The following is an 18,077-nucleotide window of genomic DNA, read 5'->3' as shown; positions in this document are numbered from 1 at the left end:
GGAGATGAAAAAGGAAAACGCCCCTGGGGGAGCTTCATGAATCAAGAAGCCTGGAGAGAGAGCTAGCAGACATCACCATGTTTACCATGTGCCTTTCCAGTTGAGAAAGGAACCCTGGACTTCATCGGCCTTCTTGAACCAAGGTATCTTTCCCAGGATGCCTTAGATTGGACATTTCTACGGACTTGCTTTAATTTGGACATTTCCATAGGTGTAGAACTGTAAACTTGCAACTTAACAAATTCTCCCTTTTAAAAGCCATTCCATTTCTGGAATATTGCATTCTAGCAGCTAGCAGACTAGAACAATGACCAAGTGGGATCTGTCCCAGGAATGCAAAGTTGGTTTAACATTTGAAAATGAATTTATAGAATTCACCAAACTGATAACTTAAAGGATAAAAAACAATAGACACAGTAAAAGCATTTATCAAAACTTAACATTCAATGCTGATAAAAGCTCACTCTGGAAAATAGAAAGAGAAGGGAAATTTCTAAACCTGGTAAATCTCATCTATGCAAAGCCTACAGCTAATAGGTAAAAGATAGTGAGTGCTTTCTCCAAAGATCAGAAACAAAACAGATGTCCTCTTTCACCATTCCTGTAACACATTTGTGTTGGTTTGAAAACATTATCCCCAGAAAAGCCATGTTTTAATCCTGACTCATTTTTGTGGCAGCAGCTGTTTCTTTTAATCCTAATTCAATACTGTAAGGCAGTAACTTTTAATTCGATTATCTCCACAGAGATGTGACACACCCAATTGTGGGTGTGACCTTTGATTACATGGAGATGTGACTCCACCCATTCCAGATAGGTCTTCATTAATTTACTGGAATCCTTTAAAAGAGGAAACATTCTGGAGAGAATCAGAAATGACAGAAACAGCAGAACTGACAGCACACAAAGAGAGAGAGCTGACAAAGATGCCAACACTTGGAGTACAGAGAAACAGATGTTTGGAGATACTTGGAGCCCAATGGATGTCACCATGAGATGTTAAGAAAGCCAAGGAAAGCCAAGGGATGAAGGCAACCCCTGGAGAATCAAAGCGAGAAATCTCCACAGGAACAGAGGCTGAAAGCAACAGAGCCCAAAGCAAGGGACCAGCAGATGCCAGCCACATGACTTGCTAGCTGACAGAGGTATTGTAGACCCATCGACCTTTCTTGAATTAAGGTACCTTTACATGGATGCCTTAGTTTGGACATTTTTATAGGATTAGAACTGTAAACTTGCAATTTATTAAATTCTACTTTTTAAAAGCCATTCCAGTTCTGGTTTACTGCATTCCAGCCATTTTCAAACCAATACAACATTGTACTATAAATTCAAGCTAGTGCAATAAGGCAAGAAAAAGAAATAAAATGCATCTGTATCCAGATTGGAAAGGAGGAAGTAAAACTGTCTTTATTCACAGATTAAACAATTCACAATAAAACTACTAAAATTAATAAGTGAATTTTGCATGTTTTCAGGATACAAGATCAATATACCAATATGAATTGTACTCCTGAACATTAGCAATGAAAAATCAGAATGTTAAATCTTAAAAATATATTATTTAAAATAACATAAAAATATGAATATATCTGTCAAAAGATATGTAAAACATGTACATTCAAAACTGCAAAAAAAATGCTGAAAGAAACTAAAGAAGGCCTAAATAAATGGATGGAAATACTGCGTTCATGGGTCTGAAAATTTAGTACAGTTAAGGTACCAACTCTCATCCAAATTGATCCATAATATCAATGCAATCCAAATCCAAATCCTAGCAGCCTTTATTGTAGAAATTTAAAGATTAGTTCTAAAATTCATGTGGAAATTCAAAGACCTCAAATAGCCCAAATAACTTTGAAACAGAAGAATAAAGTTGGAGGACTAGCACTGTCTGATTTTAAGATTTACTATCAAGCTGCAGTCATGAAGGCAGATTGATATAAGCATAAAGAAAGATAAATAGATCAATGGAGCAGAATAGAGAACTCAGAAATAGATCCACAAATATTTTCTTGGTCTGCTGCAGCTGCTATCAAAAAAAAAACACATAAGGAGTTGGCATAAACTATGGGAATTTGCTGGTTCATTGTTTTGAGGCCAGGAGAAGTCCAAAATCTAGATATCAACAAGACTTGCTTTCTGCCCAAAGACTGTAGCATTTGGTTGTCGGTTTCCAACCACCTTTATGTTCCTTGGCTTTCCTGTCACATGGCAAGGTCCACTTCTTTCTCTTAAGGGATTCCTACTGACTTCTGGCTTTTCTCTGTGGCCTTCTCTTTATAAGGCTTCTAAGTAATTCAGATTAAGATCTATCCTCATTCAGTTGGGCCACACCTCAACCAAAAATCACAACTTCAAGGGGTCTTATTTACAACGGGTTCATATCCACAGGAATGGCATTAAAACTAAGAACATGTCTAAAATGGAGTACATAATTCCATCTACCACACATACATAGACAAGAGATTTTCAACAAAGGCACAAGGCAATTCAGTGGAGGAGGAGAGTCTTTTCAGCAAATGATGCTGGAATATTAGAATATCCATATAACTTCAATCCGTAATTGCATCACATTAAAAAAATAAATCAAAATGGACCTTAGGCCTAAATGCAAAAGCTAAAAATATAAAAATTTTAGAAAACAACATAGGATAAGCTCTTCATTACCTTGGGTTAGGTGAAGGTCTTTGAAATCACCAAAACTACGACTCAGAAAAGAAAAAAATGATAAATTGCACTTTGGCAAAAGCAAAGTCTTCACTGCTCAAAAGACGTTGTTTTAACAATGCAATGACCAGTCACGGACTGGGAGAAAATCACATATCTAGTAATGAACTACTTGTTTCCAAGAATGTAAAAAGAATTTTCCAAATTCAATAAGAAAAACAACCCAATTTTTAAAATGGGTAAAATCTGAACAATTATTTCATTAAACATATGCAGATGGCAAATAAGCACATGATGGATGGTCAACATTCTTAGTCATTAGGGAAGTGAAAATTAAAACTAAAATGAGATACCACTGAGCAGTAAAAACACTGCCAGTACAAAGTGTCGGCAAGAATGCAGAGGAACTGAAACTCTCAATACTGCTGGTGAGGAGGTAATATGGCACAGCCACTTTTGGGGAATAGTTTAGGCATTTCTCAAAACAGCAAACATATACCTATTATGTGACTCAGCCATTCACTACTAAGTATTTACCCAAGAGCCACATTTAAAATGAAAGTTTGTCTTTGACTATGCTCAGAAAAAAAAAATTTTTTTGAATATATTTAGAAGTTGTTGTCTATTTTTAACTAACTACATATGCTGCCAGTATCGACTTCACAACATTTGCCAAAATAAAATTTTATTTTTGCCTTTTTAAGATTTTGTTGGAAAAATGAAATAAATATTTTGCAAGAAAAAGTTAATTTAAATAAAAATGTAATGGTTTGCAAAAAAAATGTGTTGTACAGATTAAAATATTAAAACTGAAAGCATCCATTCATAGAAAGACCTGTATGTGAATGTTCATAGCAACCTTATGTTTAATTGCCCCCAAAGTGGAAATAACCCAAATGTCCATCAAAAGGTGAATGGATAAACAAACGGTGGTTATGGCCATGCAATGGATTCAACTCCACAAACACGAGTGAGGTATTTACGCGTGCTTCAAGAGGAATGGATCTCAAAATAATGATACTGAGTAAAAGAAGCCAGATATTACATGCTATATGATTCTATGTATATAAAATGCTAAACTAATCTATAGTGACAGAAAGGATACCAGTGGTTGCCTGGGGATGAGAATGCAGGAGGGACTTTAGGAGTGCAAAGGAGCAAGAGGGAACTTTGAGCGATAATGGATATAGTCATTAGAATTATTATGGTGATGATTTGGGTGTATGCATATGGAAAAACCTACTAAATTGTATACTTTAAGTATGTGTAGTCAACTTGATGCCAATTATACCTCAATAAAAAAGAAGAAATTCATCTTGTACACACACATTGGAAGAGAAACAGCGGAATCTGAGGATCACTCCCTAGAAAATCCCATAGAGGATTAAAAGAGGAATTACCTGCTCTTCTGTGTGACTTAAAGTTGTATGTTTCCAAGAAAAGATCATGTTCTTAAAGCTAATCCATTTCTGTGGGTGTGGGCCCATTGTAAGTAGGATCTTTTGGTGTGTAGGATCTTAAATTGAGATGTGATCCATATCATTCAGGGTGGGTTTTAATTCTCTCCCTGGAGCTTTTATAAGAGGATAAAAGACAGAGAGAAGACACTGAAAAAGAAAAAGAAAAAGAAAACAGCTCAAAGAGAAGAGCCAAAGAAGCTGGAAGCATAGAAACCCGGGAGAGACCAGCACACGTTGACACGCGCCTGGCCACGTGACAGAGGTGCTAAGGATTGCCAGGAGCCTTTCTTCAGAAAGAAGGTATCGTCCTGTTTATACCTTGGTTAGGACATTTTCAAGGCCTCAGAACTGTACATTTGTAAGCTAATAAATCCCCACTGTTAAAAGCTAGTCTATTTCTGTTAAATCTGCATTTTCTCAGCTTTAGCAAACTGAAACAAACTCTAATGAGAAGGGATAGATAACAGCTCCCCCAGGACTCCTCCAGTCATGACAGGAGAGCTAGTGTGATTTTTTTCCCTTCCCACCCGACCTTGCAAAGCTGGAGAAAGGGCAAGAAGTGGCATTAAAGCTGACCTTAGGGGAGGAGCACAGGATTTATATGGGACCAGGGGAAAATCAGCTGGTTGAAAATCACCCCCTTTCACACCTCCTTTGTTCCCTTATGTAGCCCTATTCACTGAGGGAAGACCATATTATACCCATGGCCAGTTTGAGGAAGTATATCATACCCAAGAGAACATCAACTGCATTCTCTTAGTCAAACTAAGGAAACATGGAATCCAGAAGGTATGTGGGCTGTGTGCTGGGAACTATTTGAGAATAGACCCTTTGATTTAAGATTCTTTCAATGGCTAAATGAAAGGGGGAATAAGCCTTGACTTATCATATACTGGACAATCTATGTTTAATGTGTCCTGTGCCCAAATCTTGGCTTGTCCTATCACTACTACCTTCACCCCCACCCTTGGGCTCGACACGCCTGAGCTGGGAGGTACTGTCCCCAGTATAACAAGGAGGGAGACAGACATTCTTCCCCCACTCAGAATCTCTGGGTGCACTGAGATGCTCCAGAGAACCTCTGAGTCTCGCTCTTCCCATGTCTCAGCAGTAGTGAAAAGGGTATCTGGCAGTGCAGAGCGGTGGCAGGTGAGCCAAGCCAGCCTGGGGATATCTGAAGACAGGGCTTCCTGCTTGGGGCAGACACTGTCAGCAGTGGCTAAGGAGAGACACCCTCAGGGGGCTTCTCCAGTTAGGGACGAACAGAAGAAAAGAATAGGGGCAGCCATCATGTGCTGAGCAAGTGCCCCTGGCAGCTCCCAGAAAATAACCAGTTAAGATTCTGGAGAACGGTGGAGGTCCCATGTCATCACTGGGAGAGATGGGTCAGTAATGTGAGTGGTTTGTGCCATCTGGTTAAGAAAACCGGACTGGCCCCAGGAACCACTAGTTACAATCAGGTTTACTGAATTTTCTTATGCAAAAGGGATAAATTTAGTCTCCTGTCTGTTTTTCTCATGGTTATTTGCTACTTTACGATTATTAATGAATTCTGAGTACATTCAACAGGGGAAAAACATCTTTCCCCTTGACCATTCTAATTGATATTAATAACCACAAATACCAGATTAATTGAAAATCTGACACTAACTACCGTGTCATAAGGCTAAGTTGTGTCCCATCCAAATCTTCCCTGCCACAATTACATTCCAGAACTTCTTTCTTCCGTTTTGTCAGATAAAATTACTAAGTATGAAAACAGGATTCTCCCCCATGTGAATGCCACAGATTTTTTTCGCTGCTGCAAGATTTCATGATAAAGGTGATGACAGTCTTTATATACCATTGCTATTGCAATATCCTTTGAAATTGCCAATGTAATTTTTGCTTTTTCGTTGTCTGAGGCTTGTGCAGTAAGATCTGTGCTGGGGAACACGGCCCTTTGGCGCCCCCTAACAATTCCACAGGGAGCTCCGTGCCCGTTTCTCAAGCTAAAATAGTACTTCGCTATTTAAAAAGAAATAGGACCAAAGTTAGGACTCTTTTGTTATCCTTTACGAAATGACATGTTCTTTTAAAGCTTCCCCTGTCGGCTTGCCAGATGTTAAAGCTGCATGAAAAGTGTCCAGGTTCCGCGTAGAACCCGGTGTGACACAGCAAGGCAGAGGTGCAACCTCTAAAACCGCTCTCCGGCAGCTCTAATTTCAACCTCAAGGTCTCTGGGACTATTTAAAGCACCAAATAGAACCCTCTGGGATTTGTTTTGTTTCATTTCATTTTCCACTGAAATTGGAGACGCTGTTCTTCGGCGTCGGAGCAGATACTCCTTATCATGCAGCCGCGGCAAGTCGATACTGGAGAAAGGAAACAGCGACAATTAGGGCACAGTTCGTGGTCAACAGGATTGATCCCTGCCATGGGGAGGGGGAGAGAAGTAACAGGAAAGTAAGGGCTTCGTGCCTTGGTGGTGGCTGCGGTTGGAGCCGAGGTCCCTTCTAGTCTTTTATTTTAATTAGTCATTCACTTTTTCATTTATTTGTAGGAGTAAGAATGTGAGGAATGAATTGGCCTTCCCATTGTAGAAGTGGTGGGAGTAGGGAGAGAGGAGGGTGGGTGACAAAATTTACCGCTGCGGCACGATGATCTTGGCTGTTGGAGGGCGAAACGGAAGGGGGTCACGATTTACTGTTCCCACCACAAACTGCGATGAGCTCCTCCAAGATCCTGAGTACTATCGCAGGGCACGTGACTCATCTCAAGGGCATCAAGGAATGTTTCCGCCCTTCTTGTTCTCATCCATTCTTCACCCAGCTGCTCTAGGTAAGGAACCCTGGAAAATTGAATTTTTAATTCAATCCTGGTCCGCTGGCGCCCTCTGTTGGTCACCAAAGGGAGAGACCAGTCAACCAGCCCGAAACCGGCTTACGGGAGAGGACAGACCTATCCGTGTCCCTAAACGTTCACAGTGCACATTACTCTTTCCGATTTATCCATTAGCACAAAATGTTTAGATTGCACAGATGAGCGAGAATTCCAAAGTCTCCACTTTAAAGCACTAAAGAGTAATTAGTAGAGGAATAGAATTGTCTTCAAAAAATTTATAAGGATCCTGACGATTGGTGATTTTAAGAACTATTTGGTTAATTACTCTTCCCTAGTGCCGTTTGACTGATTTTTAAAATTTTTATTTGTCGTGGAATTAAGCTGTTTGAATAAGTAATCAGTGAGAATACCCAAAACAAGAAGGGCAGTAATGACTTAAAATCTTTGTCATTAAAGATGTCCTTAAAGATATTTTGTCAGCTGAAGATTTGAGGTGAAGTGGCACGTGTAAGTCTTCACTGCTCTGAGAAGCGACCAGATAAAAAAAAAAAAAAAAAGCAAGGCATCAGGTAAAAAGGGCAAGGCCACACAGATGCAAACATCCAGAGGTCCAAGGTGCGTATGAACCACCTGGCGGGTGTAAACCAAACACTGCAGGAACCCTCCGACGTGAATCGGGTATTCGCATTCAGAAACTTCCCAGGACTTCCCCGACCAAGAGAACGAAATCTTGAAAAGCTTTGGATTCTACCCGCGGGGGAGAAGCGGCAGATGTTAGCCAGCCACTGGGAGACTTAACTCAGGCCGCCGCGAAGTCGGGGAAGGCAAGGAGCTGCAGCCAGGGCTCCGGGCGCGCGCGTGTGGGGAACAGGTGCCCGGGCCAGGGCGCGCGCTCAGCCCTCCCAGAGGCGCTTCGACCCGGCTGCCCAAGGGCGAGGACGACTGGACTGTGCCCGTCAGGGAGACGCGGGACCCTAGCCGGCGCGCCCACCCGCCAGCCGCCGGGAGGACTCTCGCAGCGGCATGCGCACCCGGCAACTCTGTTCGCGCCCCCACCCCCAACCCGCCCCCGGGCGCGCCGTTCCGGGGCGTGTCCTCGGGCGGGCTTCTATATAGCGGCCCGTAGCCACCGCCGCCCAGATGCAAGCTCCGCGCTCAGGACGCGGCTGCTACTAACCTGCTCCACAGCCTCGCGCCTCGCCCGTCCCGGACCGCCGCCGGGCGCCCTCGCCTCCCGTGCCCTCAACCTCTGCCCCTAGCCCCGCGGAGCCCTTTTCAGCGCACCGAGTCGGCGTCCTGTGGGCCATGGAGCGGGCGCGCCCCGAACTTTGGGCCGCGGCGCTGATGGCGCTGTGGCTGCTGAGCTGTCCCCAGGTCGCTCGGGCCAACGTGGGCACAGTGGTTGCGGGCCCCGTGGTGCGCTGCGATCCGTGTGACGCGCGCGCGCAGCAGCTGTGCGCGCCGCCGCCCGCCGCGCTGGCCTGTGCAGAGCTGGTGCGCGAGCCGGGCTGCGGCTGCTGCTTGACTTGCGCGCTGAGTGAGGGTGAACCGTGTGGTGTCTACACCGAGCGCTGCGGCGCGGGCCTCCGCTGCCATCCGCATCCAGGGGAGCCTCGCCCGCTGCAGGCGCTGCTGGAGGGCCGCGGCCTCTGCATCAATGCCAGCGCTGTTGATTACCTGAGCGCGTACCTGCTGCACGGAGCGCCCCTGTCAGGTAAGGCCGGCCTTGAGCGCCTACCTGTAAGGTCCGGGAGGGGCGCGTCCTTTCCCGTCTGCAGTCTCTTAAAGGGGAGGAAACTGAGGCTCTGCAAAGCGAAGGGGTCTGCGGATGGGGCGAGGTCCTGTACCTTCTTCGTGTTCCAAGTGGGGAGTGCTGGGAAATGGAAAAGCGCTTAGAGCAAAAAATTAGAAAAGATATCCTCGGGAGAGGGGGAAGAATCCCAAAGGTGATTTGTGGAAAGATCCTCGACAGAAGATTCTCCGATCCTTTCTGTGCCAGAAGAGCGCGGGTGAATTGGCATAGACTGAGTAGGCGAACTCTTGAATGTGGCTTCCGTCTCCCAGAAACTAGGAGCTTGTAAATCCCTTGGAGGCGCGTGGGGGTGGGAGGGAGAGGGGAGTGAGGGTAGTGGACAAGGGGCGGGTTTGAAACCCAGAAGGTAAAGAGGCACACTGTAGGAGATTGTACCCGGGGTTTTTTGTTTGCTTTGGGGGGGAGGGGCTAACATTTGCACCGTCTACGGTCTGCAAAGCCTTGTCACAACTTGGTGTATTTTTAGAGCGACTCAGGTACGTATCGGGTATCGTTATCATTTTATATATGGAAAAACTGAGATTCAGAAAGAAGTGCTCCAAGGTCACCCAGACGCAAGAAGTAGAGTGGGGCTTAAACTCCGTGTCCCAGGATCACCGGTTCTGGGTATCATCCCACCCCCCACCCTCCCCTTTGTGGTCCCCAAACTCCCAGTGTGTGGGGCTGCAAGGGAGATCAAGCGGGAACCAATTCCATGACAGGGAAGGAAGTTGAGATGAGCCTCATAACTATTTCCTTTCTTCATTAGATGGGGTAAAAATAAGATCAGATTTAAGGGAGCCCCAGGAGAGAAAATACATATATTTGGCAGTTATTCAAACTACATCAGCCTATAGCAGGCAAATAAGCGGCTCTGTTAAGGGGATCACATTGTCGGCTTTCAAAAAGAAACTTAAATGGAGTTGGCAGCTGTTCTGCTAAATTTCAAGCATGCTTAGCCAGCTTCTCACTCAGTTATGTGAGGGAAAGTTCCAGCAGTGTCATGCTGCACACAGCTGAAGGCTGGATGCATTCTCCTACCACCATCGCCAAGCTACCCTAAAGTAGCTTTAGGCAAGCCCCCACGTGGGGTCAGGAGGGCCAACAGCCCCTTTATAATTTCAGTAGCTGAAGATGGCCTCTTTGGGTTAAGGCTACTTCCTTGAAAGGTTTTTTTTTTTATGCCTGATAAAGAACATCCCAGAATTGGTGGAAAGAGTTTCAATTGCCTAAAATATATACCAGCTCTAGGAGACTGTTAAAATTGTTAGCTGCTTTTGTGTCTGCCAATAGGGTTTTGTCGTTTACTATAAATGGTACTTTATTTCTCTCATGTGTTTTGGGGGGTATTCAAAAAGTGATATTAGAAGTTTTTTCTTATAAACAGTGTCATTTTTAGATATACTTTTATGGGCATTATATCTAACACCATAATATTGCATGTAATATATTATGTGCTGATGTGGATTTATTGTAAGATTATAAAAAGTTCTAAGTACTCCTAAAATGCATTTAGGAAAAAAAGGTAAGCTTATGTGACAGTCAAAAGGCACAACTAACTGTTGCTTATATGGTACCATTGAGCAGCCCAGGCATTAGAAGGGAACCAGAGAGGTTTAGGAAATGACTCAAGATTCTTGGAAAAGAAACGCAGACGTGTTCTCCTGTGTGCTGGTACTTCTTTAAAAAGAAAAAAACCCCGAAGAGAAAGAAATCAATTTCTACCAATTAAGAATCAACTATTCAAAAAAACAAACCAATTTTTCAGGCTATGGAGTTCCCAGGGGACACAGCCCTTTGGGGAACTTTGCAATTCATAGGGTTCTTTTGCAGATGAGGAAACCAAGATCCAGAGAGGAGAGGAGAGGGATGGGAAGCACAAATCAGGGGACTTGTCCATCATCCTCTACTCTCTTGCTCAGTACGTGGGTTTTCCACCCCTCTTACGCCCCTCTGAGCATTCTCAGAGTGAGGCATTCATTCACTCCTCGCAGCTTGCAGCTTGGCAGGCTTCCTAGCCAACACGCTGCCACCAGGATGAGCATGTTCCCTGGGAGATCAGAGAGCAGTTAGCTGGAGTAGCATGCTCCAAAACCCGGGCACTATAGTGTCAGGAGCCAGTGGGTGTCCCCGAGCCCCTGAATAGGAGGTAGGTAGACAGTAAGGACTGCTTGTTGGAGTAAAGTGCAATTATCTGAGTTGCCCTGTGATTGAAGCTGAAGCCCTTTGGCAGTTGAGTTGGTGCAGTCAGCCTGGCCCAGGGGCAGCAACTCTCCACATGGCCTTCAGGGGCATCGGGGAAGGGGTGGCTGGTACCCACAAGCATGCTCCCTACAGAGACTTGCAAGCAGTGGGATGCTGTACTGCTCATCACCCATAGCCACTCAGAGTTTATCCTGGAAAAGGAATGGAGGGAGAACCTGGCTCTGATTCCAACCACATGTCTAATCAGTATACCAGAGATCACAATTAAATCGTTATCATTCCAACATCAATACCATGTACAAGGCTGTCTTCATTTCGCACATTCAGTTCTAAAGGAGAGCTCTCAGGAGCTGGGCTTTCTTTCCTTCCAGGGAATGACAGCTCTCAGGCACAGAGAAGTTAATTCTGGGTACTGCATTCCCTGTGCTCAGGTGCCTGCTGAGCAGGAGGAACTCCACCCAGGAAGGATTCAGTTTGCAGTTTCTGTGTAAGTCTGTATCTGCCAGTCCCTACATAGACATTGGTTTGTAAAGACTTGGCAGTGAAACCTATAGTACAAACCACCAAGCACGCCTGGGTAACTCTGGCATAAATGGTAGAACACTTTGCTAATGGATAAGAATTCAGTGTCCCCACCCAAACTCAACTCAGAAATGACTTTAAGGCTGTTTTCCCTGGTGCCTCCTAGGGACTGTGCTTGGCAAACTTGAGGGAGCATCAGAATCCCACTCTACCCCTCCACCCCCACTCCCACCCGGGAAAGCTTGTTAAAAGCACGGATGACTGGGTTTCACCCCCAGCGTTTTCAATCAGTAGCTCAAGGATAGGGTAGGAAAAGTGGATTTCTCCCAGTTCCCAGGCGATGTGGTTTGGAAGATCACTCTTTGAAGACACCTTAATAGATTTCTGGCTGGAATCTGCAGGAGCCTTCCCTGGCTTGTGTCTGCCCTCTGCTGGTGGGGAGGTGAAGGTCAGGTTGCTTTGACTATCCTGGTACACTTGAAAGCTGTGAACATGATAAGCATTTTCTTACCTTCATTAGTTGCACTTATTTGGCAAAATAACCTGAGAGAGTTGATAAAGTGACTACTTTGTAACCACCATTAGTATGGAATAATACTTGTTTTCGTTTGCTAAAGTTGCCAATGCAATATGCCAGAAACGGTTGACTTTGATCAAGTCCACAGTTCTGAGGCCATGGAAGTGTCCAAACCAGAGCATCAACAGGTGTGCTTTCTCCCTGAAGATGGGGTACTGGCAGTCCTAAAGGCACACGGTGACATCTGCTGGACTCTCTTCTCTTCCCAGTTTCGATGCTTCCAGCTTCTGACCTCAGTGACTTCCTCTCTGTTTCTGTGGTTTCTCTGTTTTCTGTGTGTCCTCTCTCAGCTGCTCTGTGTGCTTCTCTGAATTTCATCTCTTTATAAAGGGCTCCAATAAGAGGATTAAGATCCAGCTGGGGCAAGCCTCAACCAAGACACGTAAAAAGCAGTCCCATATCCGATAGGTCTACACCCACAGGAATGGATTCTCTTTAAGAACATTATCTTTTCAGGGTACATATGGCTTCACACCATTACAATACTTTATCAAGTTGTTTTTTTTTTAAAGCTATTTGAAACTGTTAAATTTCCATTTAAGATGTGACTCAGTTGCAATAATAATTTTTGAAAAGACTCCTGTACTGTTCAGGGTTGGTGACGGTGATCTCATTTCCCTTTCTGTGTCTCCCTCTTCTTCTCCAAGGAAATGCCAGTGAGTCGGAGGAAGACGACGCTGTGGAGAGCTCGGAGACGCAGGCCCTTCCCAGCACCTACCGGGTGCCGGAAAGCAGATACCGTCCGGTGCATTCCAAGGTGGATCTCATCAAGAAAGCGCGGGCCAGAGACAGCCAGCGCTACAGAATGCTCTCCGGGTCTCACAGCACTGACACCACCCACTCTGACACCACCCAGAACTTCTCCTCCGAGACCAAACGGGAGCCGGAATATGTGAGCACCTTTCCTCTCCTTAGGGAAGCGGGTGGTGTAAGGGACTATCAGGCCTGGGGGCTTCAAAGTATTTCCTAGAAAAAAAGAAACCTAGAGTTTTTTTTTTAAATACAATGTAACTCTTTATTCAAGAGACTGCTACTCAAGAGCCCAATAGATAAACCTGAGTTACACCAGTTGATTCAACAGGGAGCCGTGAGAGTCCCCCTGTTATCCCACCTCTTCCTGACCCAGCTTCATCCTTTCCTCTCCCCTCACTACTTAAAGCATATTGCCCCTTCCCCATCGCAGAGAGTATTATGAGGTCCAAGGTGGAATAACACTTATAAAAGCCCATTGTATGCTCTAAAGGATTCCACAGCTACAGAGAAATATTCTCACAAAGATGGTTTTATTTTAGCCCCTTCATCTTCAAAGTTTACTGATCTCATGTCTATACCAGGTTCGGGGATAACCTAACAGATGAGGGATGGGGAGGCAATGGTTAGCCTCGTTGTGACACGCCTTTGCTAAATCAGGTGAAAGATGTTGGAGGAGTTATTGCAGGTTTCACTCGTGCATGCCAAGCAATTTTTGGAAAGTGATTCCTGAGTAATCTATGTGCCGGCATTTTTCTGGCATCCCTACCTCCGCAGGGCCCTTGTCGGAGAGAGATGGAAGATACCTTGAACCACTTAAAGTTCCTCAACGTTCTGAACCCCAGACGCATTCACATCCCAAACTGCGACAAGAGGGGATTTTATAAGAAAAAGCAGGCAAGTAGTTCTCTCCCCACTCCGCCCTCCATCACTGATTCTGGGTTTCCTGCTCAAAGCTTCTGACTCCAAGCTCCTTCTAGCCCGGGGTTTGTGCCAGTGGAGACGCAGAGTCCATTCCAGGTCAAACCTAGAGCTGCCTTGGCTTGGGGCTCTGGGTGATGCTTGATGGGCAAGCTTCTCTCTCTGGTACCTTTCTACCATCTGCTTCTTGCTCCCAAACATTCAGTGAGTGAGGGGCTGCCTGGGGAGCCCTAGATGCCATAACGGGCACGTAGCACTTCTGTTATCACAACATCATGAGCTGATGAGATGAATAACTGTCATAGAGAATTCTCAAGCAGTGTCACATGAGGTCATAGGACAGAAAGCTTACCTGAAGGTCCCACAGAGGTCCCCTACATACCAGTGTCTTCTGGGGAGTGAGCATGCTAGAAAGGATCAGATAGATTGAAGATGTGTTTATTTTAAGCCCTAAGAAGTATCTCTCTATAGGTGATATATTAAGGCAGTGTTCCAACTGGCTCTCTAATTTGGCAGCTCATGCCGAGGGAGCTGTAGACTTAGCCAGAACAGCTAGTTAAGCAAGTCTGGCCACAATTTGGCTGCACCCAAGTGTTCGTAGTAGTAACTTGGTTTAGAGGGCCTGTGTTTCCTTCAGTGGTCATTTTATCTCTTTTGTCTCTTTGTCAAACCTTAGTTTCCTATCAGGCCTTTATTTAGCAAACTCATACAGAGGACTAAGCATGCACAAGGCCTTGTCTGTGCTGTGACAGACAGGAATGATGCACTGTAGAGCCAGTCCCTGTGGGTCTCATATTCAGAGGACACATATTCCACGCTCCCCCTTTTCAGCAGATATTCCTGGAGAGCAAGCCAGACCCCAGACTCTCCTCTCGACTCTATATCTGTAGTATGCTGGGAATTCAGAAGGGAGCAAAATAGCAGTGACCTCTGCCTTCCAGAGACCTTAAACCCACACATACATATAGACTCATGCACACACATACGTGAGCACATGCACACATGCATATACCTATGCACACATATGCATTCACACATGTGTGGATATTCGTATGCATGCATGTGTGTGCACACGCATTCATACATGTGCACACTCCCATGCATGTGCACACATGCAGGTACACTTGTGCACATGCACATACAGGGCACATGCTCACGCATGTGCATTTGCACATGTATACATACTAAGCACACATATCCATGTGCATACTCTTTACATGCATAGGATATACCCATAAATGCATGTAAACATACACAGGCACATGTACATATGTGGTTTTTACATAGCCCTGGTCTTTCATTATGCTTTTTCAAGGCAGCTGAGATAATGTTGGAAAAAGCCTATGGACTTAACCCTTTGCTCTCAGGCACCTAGCCTGTCATCCAGAATTCGTACGAGATGTTTCCATCTTGGTCTTCTGTGTTCTGTCTGCAGTGCCGCCCTTCCAAAGGCAGAAAGCGGGGCTTCTGCTGGTGTGTAGACAAGTATGGACAGCGTCTGCCAGGCTATGACGCCAAGGGGAAAGGCGACATCCAGTGCTATACCCTGGAGAGCAAGTAGACACCTGGGGCGGCCACCCGGAGTCTGTCTGGTGATGTAAGCCCCCCAAGACCTAGGAGGGGTCGCAGTGTTCCTGCTAATGGTGGGGTGGGGTGAGAGGAAGAATCAGTAGTGTCTCAGGCTTCCCCAGCCATGCCCCTCCCCCAGCTAGTTCTGCTATCCAGGGTCTGCAGCCCAGACCCCAGGACAGGCCCTTCCGAGAGGGACAGGGCCTCTCCACCAGCTAAACAAACAAGCAGAGGAAGAGACCGTCTGCTCCCAGTTCAATCTTAAAGACACCTGGCTTTATTTTAAAGAACTGAGAGCAGGTAGACATTCACATCCCAACACCATGTAAAAATTATGAAGTTAAGCTTTTTATTTCTACGCAAGCCTAATGGGTCATGTATCTTTCCAGGTAAAATGTTTTAATCCAAAAGAACTCATTGTAGAAGGATGTTTCTCAACTAAAGATATGGCTTTTTTTTTTCTGTAAAGGATATTATGACTCTTCTGTCAGTAGTGATTAATACAATTTTAATAAAGTTTATTTAAATCTAATATGAAAGTGAAATTTTACACCATCATTGTGGAGAATGCTATCCTATTCAGCATTTCTTTTCTTGTAATAAATGAGGGAGCTATAAAATATGAATAAAATTAAGTTCCCTCACGTTCTCAAGACAAACTTAACAAGCAGAAGAAATTTTCATTTTTAGTTACAAGATTTTTTTTCCCTGCAGGTTGCAATAAAGTAATTCTAATTCTAGGGAGACTCTTTGATAATGAACCCTGAGTGTGGGTGTCTCACAGTGTTCTTTGCCTTATTTTAAAATGTAGTGAGAGACCCTCACCCACTGTATCCATGCATCAATTTGCAAAATTATCCCAGGGCAGAAAATAAGCCCTTTTGATTTTTTTTTTTTTTGGTCTATTTAATATATTTCTTTTTCTTCTCGTTTTAGTTAATGTGGAACTCAAATACGCCTTATTTTGCACAAAAGACTGCCAAGAACATGATCTGCAGCTGGCTACAGCCTCAATTTATATTTCATTTTGTGGTGAATTGATTCTTTTTTTTTCCCAAACCAAAGTTTAGAGAGGGATTTTTGAAATGTCTATGGTTCTTTCAAATGGTAAACTTGAGCCTCTTCCCACTTTCCGGTAGTAAATGAAAAGCAGTTTGGTTTTTCCTGTTGCTTCGTATAAAAATATGCGCAGACTTCGACCCAGAGCCGCTGGACTGCCTACCCTGCTGGATTCCCACTGCTTATCCACAGAAGAGGCCAACCCACTGCCTGACTCAGCAGTTAGTGGCTGGTGTTTGCTTCTAGGGAGTTCACGCTTGCGTTTCCACTCTCTGTAAAACGAGCGCCGACCTTACCAAGAATTGTAAAACACGTCCGCGTGCACCATCTGCATAGGCGAATGCACACTGCTGGGACTTCAGACCTTACGTGGTAACATCTTTGAAGCAAGGCCTAGGTCCCTGAACTTAGAGAATAGTTCATATCTTAAGTGACACGCTGTTCTTGGTAACAATCGGAAAGAATAAGGTAGAGTCTTGTTTGTTACAAAAAAGTAATAAAATGACCAAGAATGTTTTAGGGAACTCTGTGAACCCACAAAGGCAGGTATTTCTGGCCCTGCTTTGTCAGGAAGCTTCCCAAGGACTCGGCCCAGGTCATAGTCCCCTAATTCATGGCCTTGTCCTGAGGAGCAGGGTACTGCATTTCCAGAGGCATTAAAAATAAATTCTTCCCATGGCTGCAGAGAATAACTGGATTCTAGTTCAGCAACTCAAGACACAGTTGAATTTTGAGGATAAGCTCTTTAAAGGCAAAGGAGGTTTATTTTCATCTATCGCCCTCTGTCCTTGGTACAGCGTAAGCAGAAAGACCTCAGGCTTCTTGGGGAACATATCAGGGACACACAGAGAATTGTCCGTGTTTGTTGAATTTGGAATAGTTCTCCTACTTTCCTCTACAGTTCACACATATATGCAGAGAAGATGCATTTTTAATTTTTTGACATTTTATACAATATAGTCCAACTATAATAGGGTTCTATACTAGATAATCCTAGATGAAATGTTAGAGATGCTAGATGATAAAAAATATGGCCACAGTGGAGAACAGGGGTCTATGCACAGAGGAAACACCACACTTGTGGAGGTCACTGATTTCTCCTGTGTAAAGGTACTGATAGTTCCAAGCAGATGAGGTCTGGTTCAGTGAAGCACAAGGAGATGTGGCCTCTACATGGCCAGGGCCCTCTTAGGTGGACTACCCCTGCACAGAGTTCTCCTTGGGAAAGCAAAGGAGTCTCGAAACATTCTGCCTACCTATTACCTTTTCTTTATTTTTTTAATTAAGTTTTTGAAGAAAAAAAGGTATTTTTGAAAAGTTTAAGTCTTGCAATGTATTTATAAATAGTAAATAAACTTTTTACCTTAAAAAAAAATCTCTTTCCCTTTGTTGTTGATTGCTTCTGGGTTTTGTATCACTAATGAAATAATTCCAAGGTAATAAAATGTTCCAACTATAATAGAAACCTTCATAAGCAGATATGCATTTTCCCTCCTTACATCTCTGTAAAAAAACAAATAAAGCTGGTTAGTTCTGGTGGGCTTCAGTGGCTTTCTGGGGAGGCACTGGGTGACACTTGGAAGGGACTTCCAGCTATGTTGGCCATGTCAAATCATGGTGTGTGAGCAGGTCAGCAAACATCTCCATGACTGCCTGGCCCTTGCCTTCTTGGGGCTTGTGTTCTCCATTATCTGTTCTAACACTGTGGAGCAGGGCTCCATAGACAGGC

General features: G+C 44.3%; 1 protein-coding gene across 1 annotated transcript; it reads left to right on the top strand.

Annotated features, from left to right (window-relative positions):
- Window positions 1–8,097: 8,097 nt before the first annotated feature.
- On the top strand, window positions 8,098–17,730 carry IGFBP3 (insulin like growth factor binding protein 3). The gene is made up of 5 exons (XM_077118704.1): window positions 8,098–8,667; window positions 12,697–12,941; window positions 13,577–13,696; window positions 15,156–15,317; window positions 16,226–17,730. Exons 1-4 carry the CDS (start codon window positions 8,259–8,261, stop codon window positions 15,279–15,281), a joined length of 900 nt encoding a protein of 299 aa, XP_076974819.1. The 5' UTR covers window positions 8,098–8,258; the 3' UTR covers window positions 15,282–15,317; window positions 16,226–17,730.
- The last annotated feature ends 347 nt before the right edge of the window (window positions 17,731–18,077 follow it).

Source organism: Tamandua tetradactyla, chromosome 1 (genome assembly GCF_023851605.1).
Source record: "Tamandua tetradactyla isolate mTamTet1 chromosome 1, mTamTet1.pri, whole genome shotgun sequence".
Lineage (NCBI taxonomy): Eukaryota > Metazoa > Chordata > Mammalia > Pilosa > Myrmecophagidae > Tamandua > Tamandua tetradactyla.
This window is presented reverse-complemented; position numbering and strand designations above follow the sequence as displayed.

Excerpts from the sequence above, each read along its gene's own strand:
- IGFBP3 (XM_077118704.1), top strand. The coding sequence starts at position 8,259 with ATGGAGCGGGCGCGCCCCGAACTTTGGGCCGCGGCGCTGATGGCGCTG. Across the intron at positions 12,942-13,576 it reads CCAAACGGGAGCCGGAATAT|GGCCCTTGTCGGAGAGAGAT; the intron begins GTGAGCACCTTT and ends CTACCTCCGCAG. Across the intron at positions 13,697-15,155 it reads GATTTTATAAGAAAAAGCAG|TGCCGCCCTTCCAAAGGCAG; the intron begins GCAAGTAGTTCT and ends TTCTGTCTGCAG.